Raw genomic sequence first — 19,973 nt, forward strand, 5'->3', positions numbered from 1 at the left:
CCAGGGATCACTTGCTGTAGAGTATGTTAGGAGATTTTGGTATAATTGAAAGAAGAAATGTAAAACACCTTTTAGAAAATCTAATCGTCCTGCTGTCAGCATAGGACTCCTTCCGATGTCGTCTAGCACACATTATGTGCTGTAAAAATAATAAATAATTGCTTTGTATTGTCCAATTTTAAATGACTCAAACAGTGGGGCTTTTACCATTTCCCTTGGAAGACTATTCCATAGTCTAGTAAACTTGACTTTTAGGATATTTTTCCTGGCAATTAATCTAAATTTTTAATTTCCTCACCTCTTTGTTGTCACCTTGTTTGATTTTCACAACCATAAACAATGTATCTGTTGTGTACTTCAACTATTTGTAGAGAGCTCTGTCCTCTTCCTTCTCCTTATTTGTTATTCTAGATACCGCCATTTTCATAATCTTTCCTTCAGAAGTCAGTTTCTTCTGCTCCTTGCTTGTTTTTTCAATTTTAGTGTTATGTAAGGCATCGTCTTCTTCAAGTGCTTGCTCATGTCAATTCCATTTTAGGTGTGTGTGCGCCCACATGTACAGTTGTCAGAGATTTTTGCCTTAGCGGTGTCCATAGAGTCGGCTGTGACGCCCCTTTGAGTGCCGTGCTCATGAGTCGGTATATTAGGGTATGTCTACACCCAGCCGCTAGTTCGGCGGCTGGGAATCGAAGTTCTGGGTTCGACTTATCGCGTCTTGTCTGGACGCGATAAGTCAAACCAGGAAGTGATCGCCGTCGACTGCGGTACTCCAGCTAGACGAGAGGAGTACCGCGGCGTCGACGGGGGAGCCTGCCTGCCGCGTGTGGACCGAGGTAAGTTCGAACTAAGGTACGTCGACTTCAGCTATGTTATTCACGTAGCTGAAGTTGCGTACCTTAGTTCGAATTGGGGGGTAAGTGTAGACCAAGCCTTAGGCACCGCCGACCCTATGCCCTTTCAGTTCCTTCTTACTGCCTGTGACGGTTGATAGGAGCACCTCGTCTTGCAATCCGCAAGAGCGTTAGGGGTTCTTCATGGACCTTTGTTCTACCTAATCTGTACATACTTAATAGTAGTTGGTTAGTCTTTGTAGTGTTAAGTCAGAGTACTTAGAATCCCGGCTGGGACTTCATCCGTGAGTGGGGCATGCCCTGCTCTCCCGGTTTCAAGTCATGTGCATCATGCAGCAGGCCAATGCTGATCAGTAACCCCACCACAGCTGCCTGAAGTGTTTGGGGGAAGCCCATAAAAAGGACAGGTGTCGTATTTGTAAAAACTTTCGCCCTCGCACACAAAAAGAGCGGGATAGTCGCTCATGGAGGCTGCGCTTTTCCCCACGTCAGAGGGGAACCCACACCCTGCTCCGCAGTGGAACCCACGCTGAGTACTTCGGCTTCAGTGCGAAGCACACCACTGGCACCGGGCTCTACCTGGCACCATTCCCCCTCGCTGCTGCCGAAGAAGCACCAGAAGAAGAGGAGCCCCTTGGCACCGAAGGACAAGGGGCCTGTGGTCAAAGGACCTTTGTCAGGCCATGGACCTACTGTGGGGCTTCACGGGGGTACCACTGAGGTCGGACTCCCCAACCCGGCCAGGGATCCACTGCCGACCCTGGGAAGTGGCAAGGGTCCCTGGCTTCTCCCAGGGCCGTCAATGCCTGAAGCGGTACCAGTGGCTAAAGAGCAAAGCCGACCAGCTCTGCAGGCACCACACCAGGTGGCTGACTTGGCTATGGCCCTGGCACCAAAGGGCAAGGCTATTGGAGTGCAGCCTCACAGAATGGCTGAGCACCCCTCGTCACCAGACCACAGGTGCACGTCTCCGTCTCCGCGACCTTGGACCCTGGCACGGTATCCTAGCTCTCCAGCTAGAAGACCCAGGTCCCTGACAAGCTCCCTGACTACTAGTTGCGGGACTCCCGAGCCGAGATGCCTTTCCCCGTACCGCCAGTACTGGCGAACTTCCAGCCACAGGTCACCTAGACTCGAGTCATTCTCCTCCAGGCAGTCTCCTAGACATCGGTCACCGTCCTGGAGGGCCGCTCAGGATCACGGCACTGGTCCCTGTCACCCTGGTACCGCTCCTTTGGCAGGCGTCACTACTTGCCTTCACCTCGCCGGTTGCTCACCAGAGTCAGCAGACAAAACCAGGCCTTGACACCTCTACCATAGTCACTGGAGGGACAGTGGTCCGGGTTGGACCCGGAGTTTTGCCCTTTGCCCCGAAAGGGAACTCTCCACCTACGCGGGAGACCAGCGCAGCACTGGCCACAGTGCCAATAAAGCAGCGACCGTGGCCCACCCTGTGGCTGTACTGGAGCCAATGGGGGGGTGTTGGTGATGCCGGATATGTATTCCCAGCCTTCCCTGGCTGCCTCGCAGAAGCCAGCCATGGCAACATCGGCGCCACAGTCAGAGCACGGTACCAAGTCAGATGCGGGAACAGCACACCAGACCCCGACACTTAGGGAGCCCTCCCCTGACAAGGAGGGAGCCTGCTCTTCCTCAAGCAGTACAGTTCTCCTCATTGTCCTTGGACGAGGCGGTGGCTGGGCTCTCCCACTCCAGCAGTCCCCTGGACAACTTTAAGGAGCACCAGGCCCTCCTTAGAAGGGTGGCTGAGAACCTAAGCCTGCAAATCGAGGAGATCACAGAGGAGGTTGACGACCTCTTCAATGTCATTTTGGCCACCACCCCTGCTCGGGTCACATTGCCTGTCCACCCAGGGGTGCTTAAGATTGCCAAGTTGTTGTGGCAAACCCCCTCCTCTATTCCGCCAACCTCTAAAAAGGTGGAAAAGAAATATTCCGTCCCTGCAAAGGAATTTGAGTATATGTATACGCATCTCCTTGTGGCATCACTGGTTGTGTCCGCAGTGAACGAAAGGGACAAACAGGGCCAAGTTAGCAGCACGCCGAAGAACAAAGATGCCAAATGACTAGATTTGTTTGGCAGAAAAGTTTATTTGACTGCTTGTCTACAATTCCGGCTCTCTAATCACCAGGCCCTGCTTGGTAGATATAATTTCAATCTGTGGGACTCCCTGAATAAGTTTAAAGAGGCCCTCCCGCAGGATCGTGCCCAGGAGTTTGCTGCTCTGGTGGATGAAGGCACGTCGGTCACCAGGGGAGTCCTTCAACTCGCCTGGGACACTACTAACTCGGGTGGTCAGGGTGGTCACATCTGTGGTTGCCATGAGATGCAGCTCTTGGCTGCAGTCCTCTGGGTTGTCCCAAGAGATGCAGGCCACGATCCAGGACCTCCCTTTCGAGGGTACGGGACTCTTCTCCGAGCTGACGGACCCAAGGCTCCGTGACCTTAAAGATTCCCAAGCCACTCTCCGTTCCCTGGGCCTTCACACCCCTCAATGATCCATGAAGCCTTTCTGTCCTTCTTCTGCTCCCCCTCTGCAATCTAGGTCCTGGGGAACTCCCAGAGCGGGTTCCTACAGGAGGAATGACAAAGACAAGGGGCATAAGCAGCGATATCTGTCGTCTTCCCGCCAAGCTGCACAACCTGACCCTCTCAGAAACCAGGGAGGCCAAAAGCAGCTGTTGTGAGGGTGCGCCCGAGGACAACGTCCCAGTCAAACTACTGGATCCATCCCTCTCTTTCCTCAACCGCCTCTGCCCTTTCCGGTCGGCCATGTTCCGTATCACCTCAGACCGTTGGGTGCTCGATACAGTCTCTTTGGGCTATATTCTATGGTTTACTGCCGAACTCCCTTTCCCCGTCCCTCTTCAGGTACCCTTCTCATGTGCACCTCCTTGTTCAGGAGGTCGCAACCTCCTGTGCTTGGGGGCAGTAGAGGAGGTCCCTCAGAACATGGAAGGAAGAGGGTTCTACTCCCGTTACTTCCTAATTTCAAAGGCAAAAGGGGTCCTCAGAGCCATTCTGATATCGGGGAGTCCAAATTTACCCGTACCTCGACGACTGGTTGATAACGGCCCTGTGCCGCGATCAGGTGCAGAGGCATCTTGATCTGGTCTGTTCTACCTGTCACAATCTGGGGCTGATAATAAAGAGAAAAAGTCAACCTTGACCCAGTGCAATGCGTAGAATTCATCAGAGTGGTTCTCAGCTCCACTCAGGCCAGAGCCTTCCTCCCTGAGACTCTGTTCCAAACCATGGTGGACTTCATCTCGTGCATGTGAGTCCAGCCGCTCAACCACCCCCCACACATGCCTGAGATTGTTGGGTCACATGGTGACCTCTGGAGGTGATCAGCTCCATCTTCCGCAAGTAGGGAACTCCCCAGGTGGACCTGTTTGCATCTAGGCAGAACAGGAAATGCCACATCTTTTGGTCAGTGAGGGGCATGGACTCGGGATCCCTGTCAGATGCTTTTCTACTCCCATGGTCAGGGGCTCTTGTGTACACCTTTCCTCCAGTGCTGTTGCTCCCCAGGGTCCTCATGACGATCAAGCAGCACAGTGTAAAGGTGATCCTCATAGCACTGGCTTGGTCGCACCAGCACTATTACAGCAAGCTGCTGGACGTTTTGGAGGCGACTCTATTCCAGCTGCTGCTCAGGCAGACTTGCTGTCCTAAAACCACGGCAATCTTCTGCATCCAAGCCTGGCGGCGCTGCACCTGACAGCTTGGTTGCTACGTGGTTGAATGAGCAGGAGCAACAGTGCTCGGTCGATGTCCAACAGATCCTGTTGGGAAGTAGAAAGCCCTCTACCAGAGCGACCTACCTGGTCAAGTGGAAGCGGTTCATCTGTTGGATCTTGGATAAAGGCATCTGGCCCAAGCAAGCCTCGTTGCAGCTGATTTTAGACTACCTTCTGCGTCTCAAGCTCCAGGGCTTGTCCCTTTTATTGATCAAGGTCCACTTGGTGGCCATCTCGGCCTTCCATCCACCGTTCGAGGGCAGGCCAGTTTTCGCCCAGGACATGATGGGCAGATTCCTCAAGGGCCTTGAGAGCCTCTACCCGCATGTCAAGGACCCCATTCCTCAATGGGACTTGAACCTGGTGCTGTCGCAGCTCCAGGGTCCTCCTTTCGAGCCTTTGGCTTCCTGTTCTCTCCTTCTTCTGTCCTGGAAGGTTGAGTTCCTGGTCGTGGTGACTTCAGCCCGTAGAGTCTCTGTGATTTGGGTGCTCACCTTGGAACCGCCTTATACGGTCTTCTACAAGGACAAGGTCCATCTGAGACTGCACCTGGCTTTCCTGCCCAAGGTGGTCTCTCCGTTTCATTCAAACCAGGACATTTACTTACTGGTCTTCTTTCCAAAGCTGCAGAAGTTTAAGGAGGAAGAGTGTAGACTGCATGCCTTGGATGTTAGGAAGTCTCTAACCTTCTACATTGACAGGACCAAGCCATTCTGTAAGTTGATGCAATTTTTTTGTCGCAGTGGCTGACAGGATGAAAGGTCACCCTGTATCCTCTCAAAGAATTTCTTCTTGGATAACCGCCTGCATTCGCTTCTGCTATGATCAAGCGAAGGTGCTGCCCCTGGCGATTGTCACAACCCACTAGACCAGGGCGCAGGCCTCTTTGGCAGCTTTTCTGGCCCAGGTGCCTATCCAGAACATCTACAGCGTGGCCACCTGGTCATCCGTCCATATGTTCATGTCCCACTGCGCACTTACCCAGCAGGCCAGGGATGATGCTGGCTTTGGTAGGGCAGTACTGCAAGCTGCGAGACTGTGAACTCCAAGCCCACCTCCATAGATACTGCTTGTGAGTCACCTGGAATGGAATTGACATGAGCAAGCACTCAAAGAAGAAAAAGTGGTTACCTACCTTTCGTAACTGTTCTTCGAGATGTGTTGTTCACGTCCATTCCATTACCCGCCCTTCTGCCCCTCTGTCGGAGTTGCCAGCAAGAAGGAACTGAGAGGGTGTAGGGTCGGCGGCGCTTAATATACCGATGCATGAGCATGGCACTGAAGGGGGCGCCACAGCCAACGCTACAGATACCGCTAAGGCAAAAATCTCTGACAACTGTGCACATGGGTGCGCGAACACCTAGAATGGAATGGACATGAGCAACACATCTCGAAGAACAGCAGCTACGAATGGTAGGTAACTGTTTTTTCAGATTTTCAACATTTCTTGGTACTAAGGTGCCTCAAACTGAATATTGTGGGGCAGATTTTCTCTGCATCATGATTCTGCTTGGCACATACGAGAGGTGAAAGTGGCAGGGAGCTACTTCTGGTTCCCTAATTCTTGTTGCCAGTCCTGGTCCTGGCATGACTTAGGGATGTTGAAAGGCATCTCTAACTTCCATCACTGACTTAAAGGTCCTTACTGGATCCTGTGCCCATGGAGTGTAGGTAGAGCAGAGCAGAGCTTCATTCCACTATACTCCCTGTGTTGTTGGGGGAAAATGTGACAGGCCCAGGTTCCAGTGTTGCCAAATCTAGTGATAAAGAGTTGGGGCTTTAAGAAAACCACTATATGAGTTCCGTGATTACATGAGAATCTCAGCTTTCATTAAAAAATAAAAGGGAGTTATAGCTCTCATAGTTGCACAGCAAAGCTTGGACATGTGAACATCAGATGTTCAAAGGCCACAAGTCAAATAAAAAGAACCTCATGGTATTTTAAGGCAACCTTTTGATTTTCAGGGAGCTGACTAATGAAGTATGAATGGAGTTTATATGTATCCATACCTTTGTGTGTGTGTGGTTGTGTCTGTGTATCTGTGTTTATATAAGCATATTCAAATGTATGTTTATGCTTGCGAATAAATTGCAGTATCCACTATTACTTTAGTCCTTCTTGGCATCACTTTTTTTCAGGTATCTACATCATCATGAATCTTGCACTTTCCTCTCATTGCCGGTTTAAGTGTTTTGAACAAAGGCACAATAAAGCCCAATGCTTATCACTCTGACCAGTTTTGTCTCATTATTTTTATTTCCTCATGTTTCTCCTGTCTGTTATATCTACCTGTTTTTTGTTGTCAGTCTTATTCTTATCTTATTCTTGCTACACTTAGGTTGTAAGCTGTTTGGGGCAGAGATCATCTTTTTGTTCTATGTATGTACAGTGGGCTTTTAGGTGCTACCACGTGGCAGAATAATTAATAATAATATGCAACACTATTGTACTTATATCTAATTTAGTTACACTAAAGTGTAAATAGTACACTCTAAATACCTATTGATTAAAATATTTTTGTAACCGAACAAAGATGAATATGGCTTAGAGGAAATGTATAATGTTATTGTTGGTCCTGAAGAAAACTGAAAAATGTTTGGCACATATTTGGAAGTACACTCTATTGGTAGCCATAAAAAGTTGACTGTTAATGATAGGAATGAAAAATGTGTGTCCTTTACTAAGCAGTGATTGATTTTTCCAGCACAGCCATTCCATATGTGCTTCTGCAGTTATTATTCACATAATATTGCTACTGTAAACCAGTGAATATGCTTTATTGTCATAATAATCTCTTTGAAATCAATGTAAAAAAACTTTCTTTAGGTGTTCACTAACACATCAACCATAAAACTGCTATTCCACGTGATTTTTTTTAAGCGGTCAGTGCTGAATTATTTAACATTTTTTATTATTTTAATGTAGATGCTATTTAATGTTGACTTCTCATAACAGACTGAATTACCACTACTCAGGTGTAGGATGAATGACAAAAATACCAGCATATAATTTGAGTAAATTTAAGTAGTGTGTATTCTTGTTGTTGCTTACTAGGATTTTTCTCTATTTAAGCCCTCAAAGAAATTATTTTTGCAAAACTGCACAAAATATGCTTAAAGTTACAGATTGTTGAGATGCAGGCTCCTTGGGGGAAATATACACACATTTTACAATTTTATTATTCTCTTGTGAACAGGTTGCTTTAAAAGATGGAAAAACTCAGTGTAAGAAGATGCATGTAATGCTGAACAGCCCTGTGGGAAGAATTGAAATATCTGGATGTGGAACAGGTGTACATGAAATACAACTTAAGGAAAATGCTCTGTCACAAAACAGGTACGTTTGTGTCCTGTTGATTTTGTGCATAAGTACATGGTGCTGAATACAGAATTCTCAGATTCAAACCACTGGTAAAAAAGTAACTATGCCTAATTATTTATATTAGCTGTATATTTGGAAATACAATAATTTCTATTTTAAAATCAAAATCAGCATTGAGTTACCCCAAAGGAATGGCAGCTCCAAGAAATTGATTTACCTACTCCATCCATGTTTATCTCTGAATGTCTGTTCTACCTTTAATGCTATTTCAAGCGAATTCTAAAATTTTGAGCACTTGTTTAAATTATGTGGGCAGTTTCTACTCAGCCTTTATTACTATCTTTGGAGAAACAGTGAAACTTAAAAATTGAAAGGGCTTGTTTCTAGGGTTGCCAACCGCCCAGGACTAGCCTGGAGTCTCCAGGAATTAAAGATTAATCTTTAATTAAAGATTATGTCATACAAAGAAACCTCCAGGAATATGTCCAACCAAAATTGGCATCCCTACTTGTTTTGTAGAAATAAAACATAAAAAAGTTGGAGAGAGACAGACACAGAGAGGGCCTGTATCCAGGAGGTGATAATGTCTAGGCTCACCTCTTCTATAGACTGCTGTTAGTATTTCTGCAGTCCATAGTCCTTATTACTGAATGAGGTATTATACCCTTATCTGGGAATAAAACCAGGTCTCTAATATGACGTGCCTAAGTCTTATCCCCTTAGCAGTGCTGCCTCACAAAACAAATGTGCAAAATGTGTTTGGCTATGCTGCTGCTATAGTCACAGATTAGACCACTGTCCCATCTTGGACCATGCTGCTATCTCAGAGCTAGGAATAGGACTCAGGAATCCCGATACCCAGCATTTTATTGCTGACTCACAAATAGGTGTGTAACCCAATGGAGAAGTGTACGTTGGGTCCCCTTCAAGGAGCTGGTACGTATAAAAGATAACAGCCTACAACTACTACCAGTTACTCTTTTAGCTCAAATGGTAGAATTAGTATGTGACTCCACAAACTTTGTTGACCATCCATGTGGGGGGGAAATAGTATGTGGTCATATAACAAAGGATTGTATCATAATGCATATGCACAAAGAATTAGATTTGCACAGACAGTTTTAATTCTGGTATATTATGACTTTTGAGTGCTTGACTTGTTTTACGTGTTTGTAATAACTTTGATTGGGATCCAGAGCGGGTTTTCTATGGCTTTTGGAGTCACTTCCTGGATAAATCCAACACGGGACTAGAGAAGGTATGTCAGTACCCTGTGTCTTGCAGGGTGGGATCATTATTGCCGAGTAGTTCAGTCAGTTAACAAAGTTGCAGCCTTTACTTTCATCCACATGTGTGTGGTGTCTGTTTTCCTGAAGTGACTTGGTTTGGTTCACTTTTTTTCTCTTCCTAACTTCATTGTTTTATTTTTCACTGTATTTCTTTCCATTTTGAAATGCTTCTTTGATTTGTGTATGCCCCCCATTTTTGTGTTTTACTATTTTTATTATCCTTATACATTTTTACATTTGTGTAATATTAATATATAACTCGTGTATGCACAATACATATACTAGTTTAAAATTGAAAACCAGAATACATTTTTATTTGTCTCTAATCCAAACATCCCCCCCCCCCCCAAACATGTTTATCAATGTCAGTTCACGCTTGGCAAAAATAACATCTTCTCTGACCTGGCATTCTAAGCATTCCATTTTTCGTGTTCACCTTTTTAATATTGAATTTATGTGGAAGGCAAAGCGGACTGTAGACCATGAACTAGGCTATAAGATGTAACTTCAGAATAAGGCATCAAGACTATGAACCCAACATGTTGTAGAGTGTATGTGTTATTTTTTTTTTTTAAATGTTTCCACTTATATGGTGAGTAACTTCTCCTGTGAGGATTTGGTCGAGTCCTCCTCTGTTCTACTTTAAATGTATTTCCTTTTGTTCAGTCAGGACATTGTCCTACTAGTTGGGGAAGAATGACCTTGTGACTGAAAAAAACAGGGCTGGGAGTTAGAATATCTGGGTTCTCTTCCCAGCTCTCTGATTTCCTTTGTGATGTTGGACAAATCACTTCATCTCTATGGTTTAGATTTCTCACGTATAAAATAAGGATTAAGAAAGCTTCCCTAGCTCATAAGTGTTGTGAGGCTTTAGTAATTACTACTTTTACAAAGCACTTTGAGATTTTGATACTGAAAGAACTATATAAATTTATTTTTGAACAGAGTGTTTAGCTCACATACTAGTGGCTCTGGTGGGCGAGAAATGGCAAGCAAAATTTCTTTCTTATGGTTACTTCCTCTGAAGAACCTCTTACTTTAAATAAAAAAAAAAAGTGGGGAGGCAGGGAAAGAGGAGGGATATATTTTCCTGACGGTAAAGTTCTAAAAATTTTAAAGCTGTCCTTAAATGCTTTTGCTGAAATGTAACATTTAATCTCCTGTACTTATTGATAGTGAATAGTTGTTAAAGTCTCTGGTCTCATTATTTTTGACAGAACAAAATAAAAACAAAACAACAGTGCCCAGTGTTTCTCTTAACTGGCTAATAAACACAATGGCAAGAGCATTAGATGAAAAAAATACATAAGAAACATAAAAATTGATTTTAATGGACCCCTGTCAGAGAGAACCATAATGAACACAAGTGTGGTAATAAATATTGGTATTCTGCTTCACAGTCATTGAGATTTTTCATGTAGAATTGCATGTTACAATCAATATAGATTTTAGCTTTTTTACAACAAAAATAAGTAAACCTTTGAAATATATATAAATACTTAGGACTTGCAGTCTGTCAAACCAATCTGGAAGCTTAGAAAATCTGTTAAGAATGCCTATGCAATGGCACAATTTGTATGTGGGGATCTTACTCTGTTTTACAGCTTGTAAAATGCTGTGCAATTAATCACCTGAGATTACAACCTATTCTGTGATAGCTCATAGTAAAATTTAAGGACAAAAACTAAAAGGTCGATTAAAAGAAGAAACAACAAAGTAAAGACTAGTTCTCAATAAGTTTTTGCTAGAAGTCTGTCTGTAAGTGAAACGGAGCTAAATGTTAGATTTTTTTTAAAGACTGTTGAGAGTGTTGTGGATATACAAGGATCAGAGGTCATTACACACACTGTAAACAGTTTTTATTGTGGGGGAAGAGTCATTTTTATTTGAGTTTCTGTCTTCAAGTGCTTATCAATTTTCAAAAATATTATGTTTGGCTGAAATTATTCTTGTTTACCTGAATGGTGACTTTAAAATATATTCAAACATGAAAATATTGTTTGTTAAGTAATATATTAGATACACTAACTCAAACAGTTTTTGTCTTTTTTATTCTTCAAACTAAACGTGAAGTTACAGACAGATTCTGTTGAATTCAGTGGAATAGCTCTGATATAAAATGGTGTCTGTGTAATAAGAATTGTATCCAAAATCTTCTCTCACGATGAGCAGTTTGACATGTCTATAGAAATTGGGTTTAGAAATAGCTAAATTTTTAGTGCTTGTGTAATACTGTATTTTCAGCGAAAGTTTTAGCAATACTATGAGGTGCAGAGTTTTAAGTATACAGGACATGTAAATGTTTCTGGAACACTGTATGTTTATAATAAACACAATTAGGGGATTAATGAAGTTAATTGAAATACATCTATTTCATATTTGTAAAATGGAACAAGATACATGTAGAATAAAGTCTGTTTTTTTTATTTAATAAAATGGTGCCTTTCTACCGCACCTGCATATTTACAATTCACACATTTAGTTTAAAATAATGAATTTTCCTTCTGGATAAAAAAAGAGAGAGAACAAATATGATATATATTTCTTTGTAATAGTATCAGTTCGCTTGTTTGCCTTATTTCCTTTGTAATACTTAGCAATTTTTATTTTAGTGTATTGACTGTTGTTTTTTGTGTGATTCCTCTTTTGGCAGGGGTTGGGGGAGGAGGGAAAGCCCCACTGAGTGAAATATGTGTTTAATTCTGTTCACTTGTGTCTTTAGGAAAAACTTGTTGCTGATTTGTTTTGGGTTTACTGGTATTTGTTTTTATAAATCTGTCTTTAATAACCTGGTAAAACTATGAAATTACTGTTTGTTTTTGTTTGCATTGTAAATCTGTGATGACTGTCAGTTTTGATATTTCTTACCTTCCTGTTCCTCAGCTGGAAAGGTAAATTTTCATTGTAGTTAATAGAGAGTTGCACTTGTGACGTCCTTTAACAATAACAAAACCTGTCCTCGTAATTCGCTATGCTAAATATTTACAGCAGAATGTATATTAGAAAGAAGATGGGACAGACTTTCAGCTTAGTAGTTAGGATGGCAAAGAAGGGAGACAGTTTTCCTGTTTCAATAACATAGATTCTTAACGGAATTCCCTTGTTCGCTGCATGAAAATTGTTCAAGGGGCACCCAGCTACTAGACCATTTAACATGCAGTCCTGGTTATGTAGCCTGCAAATTTGTTAATGCAATGTCTTAAGGTTGCAGCTGTTGGATTTTAGTAAAATAAAGGAAAGCAATATAATATGCCTTGAAGTAAACTTATGGTGTGAAAAAGCTGCCAGTGTGTGATTGGAAAATATGGTTGTACATGCTGAGCCTTCTGAGTCATTAATAATGTGGCATTCATTACTATTCATTTATGATTGTGTATATAAAATGGAAAATAAAAAGCCTACAATCTGATTGGTTGAGTTGAGTTCCAGACTATACTAGCATTTTAACACACACCACAGGACAAACTGCTATAACCATAAAAATATGTTGTGCCAATTTTATTAATTTTTGGTATGTTTAAAAACACTGATACATTTTAACATGAAAAAAAAATTAAAAAGTTAATTCAAGGTGTTAAATCTCATTTGCCTGTACTCACTATAGTACTACTTATTTTAGTAAGGTAGGCAGAATTTGGCCCAAGGTTTGTTGGGTTTTGTTGTTGTTGTTTTTCTGAATGGGATAGGAAGATGAGTGCTACAACTCAGATAAATTCTCAGCTTCTTTACTGATTGATTCATCACCATTAATTTCAAGGTGGCAAGCTTGGCTGTGGTTGTGGTGTGCAAGTACATATCACACTGTATCTTGACCTGCCTATTTTTTGCAAGCTTGTACCATTTTTTTCTAGATTATCTTCTCCTCAGGCTTTCCGTAGGAAAAGAACACGGAAAGGATTGTATTCTGGAGTCCTGTTGCCTCAGCAACATAATATGGAGAAGAAGGGGAATTTCCCCCTCGTGTAACTATAGCAGTGAAGCTGTGGCAGCATGGGCAGTGGCCACTCGTACATACTCAGGGCCTCAGGTGGACAGGGCTAGCCCATAGTTCTATCTTAGATCAAAGTTAGCTTAGCTGTGTCTACACAAACTGCAGTCACACATCCTGAATTTACTGTAGACATGCCTTCAGAGGTCTTGTGCCTTCACATCAGAGCCTCCGCATCAGATCTGGACCCAGTGCTCTGTTTCCCCCACTGGCTGAGATTCTCTTTGGCCATGGCAGCCACTGGGACCCCCAGAGAGTCTGGGACTGTGTCTTCTCAGGGGAATGTTCAATGGCCTGGAAAGGGGATGATGTGTGTTCTTGGTCCTGCCCCCAGCTAGCCCTCTCCACCTCTTTGTCAACGTAGATGCCAGTCCCACAGAGAGGCTCTGCAGTGATTGGAGTAGAGAAATGATTCCATGATGGCATTTGAGTGTGCGAGTAGGAAGAGATCTGTGTATGTAAATTCCTCTCTGACTGTGTCTCTGGGTGAGGGGAGGAACAGTGTGTGCTGTCAGAATTCACACAAACCCTGAGCTGTCAGGGCAGAGGGACTGTACAAATTGCATGCACATGCCTGAGAACCAAAGCCAGGGCAGTGGTAGGTTTAATTTTAATACATTCAAAGTGGATACATTTATTAGCATCACAATACACATGGGAAAAGATGTGCACGTTTACTTTAGCACAATAGGAGTTAAAAAGTAAATACCTTAATCTTGCTTGTAATAGAAGAACAAGGGGACATTCAGTAACATTGAAAGGCAGCAAATTCAAAACAAATAAAAGGAAATACTCTTTCACATAACACATAATTGGACTGTGGAACTCATTATCACAGGATCTTGCTGAGGCCAAGAGCTTAACATGATTCAAAGGGGATTGTACTTTTTTTATACGAATAACAAGAATATCCAGAGTGTTTAGTAAATACTTAAAAAAATAGATTTCAGAGTAGCAGCTGTGTTAGTCTGTATCCGCAAAAAGAACAGGAGTACTTGTGGCACCTTAGAGACTAACAAATTTATTTGAGCATCCGAAGAAGTGGGCTGTAGCCCACGAAAGCTTATGCTCAAATAAATTTGTTAGTCTCTAAGGTGCCACAAGTACTCCTGTTCTTTTTTTAAAAAATAGAATGGATCTCTAACCTCATGATTCATGGACTAACCAAGTATTTATGTACTGGTTGTTAAGAATATAATCATCTGGGCAGCAGATGATCCCACACCTGCCTACTCTGGGGCTTCTTGCTACTTATATTAGAGCCTCTTGTTTGCCACTGTTGCTGTTGGAGACAAAATAGTGGATTAGATAGACCATATGAACGATCCATTTTAGCAATCCCTATGTTTCTAATCAGCAGGAGAGGTCTGGTGTAGGTGAAATGGCAATTTTAAAAGTTAGACATTTTTATGATCATAAAAATGTCTGACTGGATCAGTATCTGGCAGTATGGCATACCAGCATCTCTCCAGTTCCTATCTTGTACTCCAAAATCTCAGCGTGTGTGTGTGAGTATGTGAGAGAGAGAGAGAGACACATTCTATCTATTATGGTTGCAACGAAAACCTCAAAAATGTCAATAGTGTGTAACGAATGCAGGTCTTGGCTACACTGGCGCTGTACAGCGCTGCAACTTGCTGCGCTCGGGTGTGAAAACACCCCCCCCCCTGAGCGCAGCGAGTACAGCGCTGTAAAGCGCCAGTGTAATCAGAGTCTGCAGCGCTGCACGCTCGCTCGCAGCGCTGCAAGCTATTCCCCTCGGAGAGGTGGAGTACATACAGCGCTGCGAGAGAGCTCTCGTGGCGCTGGCGGCACGACTACACTCACAGCGCTGGGAAGTCCCGAGTGTAGCCAAGGCCGCAGAGAGGTTTATGTGAGTCTGCTGAGAGCCTGAAACAGTAGGTCCGAGATGTGTAAATTGCTCCATTCATCTGCCAAGTATTAAATCAGATACTCAGTGATGCTGGTGATTTAAATGTCAACATTGTTAACTATTTCATTCTGTGCAACACACAACATATTATGAGTGAAGTCTCATTTTGCTGGCATTTCGGAGAGTACCACCATTTATTTTTTTCTCCAAGGAATCCAAGAAGCAGCCAAGGTCAAGAATTCTAGCAGAGCCCACAGGCATATTTAAAACCCAGTAAGGGAGAAGCAAGCATATACAATCATACTTAGAAAATCTGCACAACCTATTAAGAGAAGAGTCTCATTTTGATGACTCTCATGGGTGGAGCTTATTTCAAGGGGCAGAGTTTGAAAGAATACCACTACTCCACACCCTCATTTCAACCTTCCTGTAAAATTACTGTACACTAGCAAACAATTTTTTAGATAATAAATTGGCAGGGGGAAGGCATCAATAAGGCAAGATATAATTTGCCGTAGGATAGTATTTCTTGGAGGTGCTGCATTCTAGAAGCATCAGCCAGAACTTTCAAAATTGTAACGGGGTACCCCAGCTGAACTCAGTGGTAGCTGTTAAAAGTTAGCATCACTGAAAAACAATTTGTCAGATAGAGGCACCATTTTTTCTCTGCCCAAACACTCATGGCCAATCTTGAAAATGTACTGTCACCAAAAGCCACAACATAGTTTGTCTTTCCTACATTAAAGATGAATTTAAAAAGATATATTGTGTTCATTTCCCAGGACTTAACTTCGGGGTTCTGGGGTTTTTCCCTGCAATACCTGATAGACCTCACCATCTAAGTTAGGGAGCTACATTTACCACAGTCCTAGAAATATTCATAATACTGTATCAAGAGTAGTGGCAGGGGGAAAGCCAAGAACCACTGAACTCAGGCCATGTCAGAAAAGTGAAAGAGGAACTGATTTTCAGTTATGTATAGTTCTTAGGTTTTTTTTTTTTAATTGCTTACACTGAATATAATAGTAAGTTAATGATTTGTGATCTTAGGTTCTATTGTTTCAGCCATCCAATTTAGCTGTAGGTAAGTGTCTGTTACATTCTTAATTCTATATTCCCTGGTTCAGCTTCATTCTATTAATATTGACTTAGGTTAGACAATGGCAAGGTAGGTCTCTTACATATCTAGCCTCACCCTGCTTTGAGTCAGTCCCAAATTTGGTGAGGCTTCATTGTAATAATTAAGCAGGCTCAAAGAATTGTCATTTTTGACCCAGTCTGAAGAGTTTACATGTGCATAACTCCCAATGAATCAGCTAGAGTCTTGCTTGTTGGTAAGATCTGCAGGAACTAATCCTTTAGCAGACTTTTGTGCTGTGATAATTGTTTTTAAACCACCTAGAAACATACCAGCATATTGTGTTCTCTCTCTTATAATAAATCCCTGGTCTGATTTTCCCCCTTGCATCCCCCACCTCCCACCCCCAGAGGTGCTGAGCACTTGTAACTCATTGACATCACCTTTGACAATTAGGCAACCAGTCCTTCCTTCAGGGTGTCAACTGTGGTTTCTTAACTTTATGTGGGTGAAACTTTTCTTTAACAGTGATTAATTTTATTTTGAATACATTTATTTTCCCCATATTTTGAATATTCTACTGTTAGCTTATCTAAATTGACTAAATATTTTTGAATGAATACAATGTTAGCTGTTCAAAAAACCTTTGTGAACCCTTAGTGAACCATGCACTTTTTTTCCCATCCAGGCTTATAAATCCGCTTCAGTACCAGAGCTGTACCAATCTCTGAGGCTTGCATTTGTAGGGACTGGTGGGAACATATTTTTGCCTGATGTTTATGAAGCTTCACATACCCTGAGTTTCACTTTGATATCTGAGGATGAATGATTCCAAGAACTTAAAGCAAAACACAGCAGAAACCTGCCAAGTTTGGCTTGGTTTTGGAATGAATCTGTATGAAACCACTATGTGGACCCTTGTTTTCACCTGAAGCCATGAGTTGGCTCACGTACATCGAAAACTAGGCCCTGATTTGTTATCTTTAGCCAATCTATAGATGAACCTGACTTGAGTTTTGGCTTTGTAGTGATCTGTACAATTCTGAATTTCACTTTATTTTTGTGTTTCCTTATGAAGGTTCTGCAGAACTTCATTTAATATTAGCTCCGTAATTATCATCCAATCAGTTATCTATTTCAAGCTGAAATGTTACTTTATGCCATGAACTTTTACTAATTCAAAACCTTACCATACAGGAGTATAATAAATACATTATTGAAATAATAAAACTTGTTTACTAAACACCTCATCCAGTATACTGTAGGTTCTCAAATGTATTTTGTACACACATTGGCCCTATCGTGTGTATGTGTGTGCATACATAGATACATTATACATATAATGTTAATAGCAGTCTGCCTTTTGGGCAACATTTGGTACTCAGAATACTGAGTTATAATCTCAAACTGGTAATCTTCTATAACTTTATTTTCTCCAAATTGGAGGCCACATAGCCCTTTATACATTAAAGGGCACTTAAATGATTGAAAAATGACTTGATGGGTTTCTGGTAATCTTAGATGAAAAGTTCATATTTGAGATTTGTCGTGCATTGAGTGGTCCATAATCGATTAATATCAAACTTCAGGATTCCAGTTTATAAGGAGCATAAAAATAGTCAGTTTGTGGGTAAGCTATTAGTGATGCTTGTATGTTTGTGTGTGTGTGTGTTTGTGTAGACACACATATGTATGTACATGTGTTTGTGTGATTTATGTATAATTTGTTTCTGTAATTATATTTGATAACACACAAACCACAATATATAAATATTCTTATATCCTGTTAATGCAGTAGCTTATCTGTGTTCATTACTTTGTATAGTAACAATATTTGTCCTGTGACATTATGGTGAGATTTTGCTATTAGTACATTTCTCACACATCATTATTAATACTAATACCTGATGAAATCAGTCAGCTACAGCTGCTAGATGCCACAAGGAATTATATAATTTAAATTTGCCAATAAAAAAAAAATTAAGCAGGTATAGAAGCAGAAAGATATGTGGTACTTAAAATAATGTAGGAGGAAAGTGATTGGATGGTACATTAGCTGTACACATTCAGTCCTGATGTGTACTTACAGTGGAAATTATACCATAGATACCATGGTTTATATTCTAAACTTCAGTGTCCACTTTTTATTTACCCACCGTGTGACCCATGCATAAGTGGTCATTGCCATAGAACTCAGCATTTTTCTATAGATACCACATAGTTTCTATAGTTACTTTCTGTTTTAAACACAGCAAAAAAGGTATTTCAGACATCTGTGTGCTGCAAATTACTGTTGACCTTTTAACGACAACCATTGTTTTCACAAAACCACACTTGAACCTCACTAGTTCACACTAATTTTAATGCATACACCCTATAAAAGCCACAAACCCTAATAGGGTATCTCAGCTTTTCAGCTAAGATTTATTCCAGAGTGCTGTAGTGAAGTTTGTCTTCTAAAAGGATCTGTTCCTGGTTCCACAAAATTCAGTGCTAAAATATTGCCCTGAGTGGGACAGAAGCAGGGCCAAATATGACATTATTTTTATGTAGTACATGACAGCGCACTTACTAATATATTATGAAGTGTAACAAATGACTGAGAGTAAACTACAATTGTCACATGTAAGGTTTTCATAGTCTGTACTTATTTGGTTAATGTAAGACTAACTTCACAAGATATTGGAATAATACTATTATAATAATAATATCTAGCTCTTATAGGGTGCTTTTCATCAGTAGATCTCAAAATGCTTTATAAAGGGATCAGTAACATCATCCCCATTTTGCAGTTGGGAAAATTGAGGCACGGAGAAGGGAAATGTCTTGTCCAAGATCACAGAGCTGGTAAGTGGTAGAGATCTCTTGTGTCCCAGTCTAGTGCTCTGTCCACTACCCCGTATTGCCTCCCAAATACTATCTAAGATTCTTTAAGAGTAACCATGTGTTGTTTTGTGCTCCTGCAGTAATTCATTCTTAAAAGCACTAGAGTACTTTTGAAGGTTCAGTGGTTCTTTTGGGGTGATATTTGCTTTTATTTTCAGCAGGCCATTGGCAAAGTTGAATAGTTGCATTGTGTTTAAGAAAAATAGCCAAGGGATTATAAATCTTCCAGTTATGCCTGTTCCTGGTGGAATCCATGTTATTACTTTTAAAGCTTCTTATCCTGTGCCTTTCTCCAGAAAGTCATCTTACCCTCCCTAGCTGGTTAGTGTAGATGAAGCATTTAGAAAGCCCTATCACTCCAAATCTCCTTCTTTGTGGCACTGGGGAGACTTCAGCACTCGTGAATGAACAGCAGTTAAACCTTCAGCTAGTGAAGCAAGCATTCAGTTTGTTCCAAAGATGTCTTCAAAGACAAATCCAGTCAGGTGGGACAGTGGAAACCTAGTGTGCCGCTGGGTTGGGGATACAAGTTTGTGAACCAACTTTTGAAATTATTTTTCGTGGATTACAAAGTTGACTGTGTTACTTTTTCCAGTGGCTAAAAATGCTTCCTTTGTATGTTACGGTAACTGAAACTCAAAGAGCACTGTTCTGCTGGCTAGTTCAGACTGGCTTTAAAAAATTTTTTTTTACAAGGATTCCATTATTCCATCATTCTGTTTGGAACTAAATGTTCTATGGTAATATGATACCAAGAAAGGGAGGCAAATGGACAGTATATGGGAGAATACTAACAATAAATGGGGTGGGGTAATCTTTAAACATTTATTGTAAATCTACATTTTTCAACCCCTCATAATCCCAGTATATAAATCTGTTTTGTGATTAAGCACTGAAGATGTGAAAATATACTCTGGATGTC

At 41.7% G+C, this 19,973-nt stretch overlaps 1 protein-coding gene across 2 annotated transcripts in view; it reads left to right on the top strand.

Annotated features, from left to right (window-relative positions):
• MGMT (O-6-methylguanine-DNA methyltransferase) overlaps positions 1 to 19,973 on the top strand; it is a 286,389-nt gene that overhangs the window by 53,289 nt on the left and 213,127 nt on the right. For both annotated transcript variants that reach the window (XM_026651164.2, XM_026651162.2), the window contains one exon: positions 7,813 to 7,952. In XM_026651164.2, the coding sequence (XP_026506949.1) occupies positions 7,813 to 7,952 (140 nt within the window). The remainder of the gene's footprint in view (positions 1 to 7,812; positions 7,953 to 19,973) is intronic.

This window comes from Terrapene carolina, unplaced genomic scaffold (assembly GCF_002925995.2).
Source record: "Terrapene carolina triunguis isolate 2854851 unplaced genomic scaffold, T_m_triunguis-2.0 Scaffold95, whole genome shotgun sequence".
NCBI classification, from domain to species: Eukaryota; Metazoa; Chordata; order Testudines; family Emydidae; genus Terrapene; species Terrapene triunguis.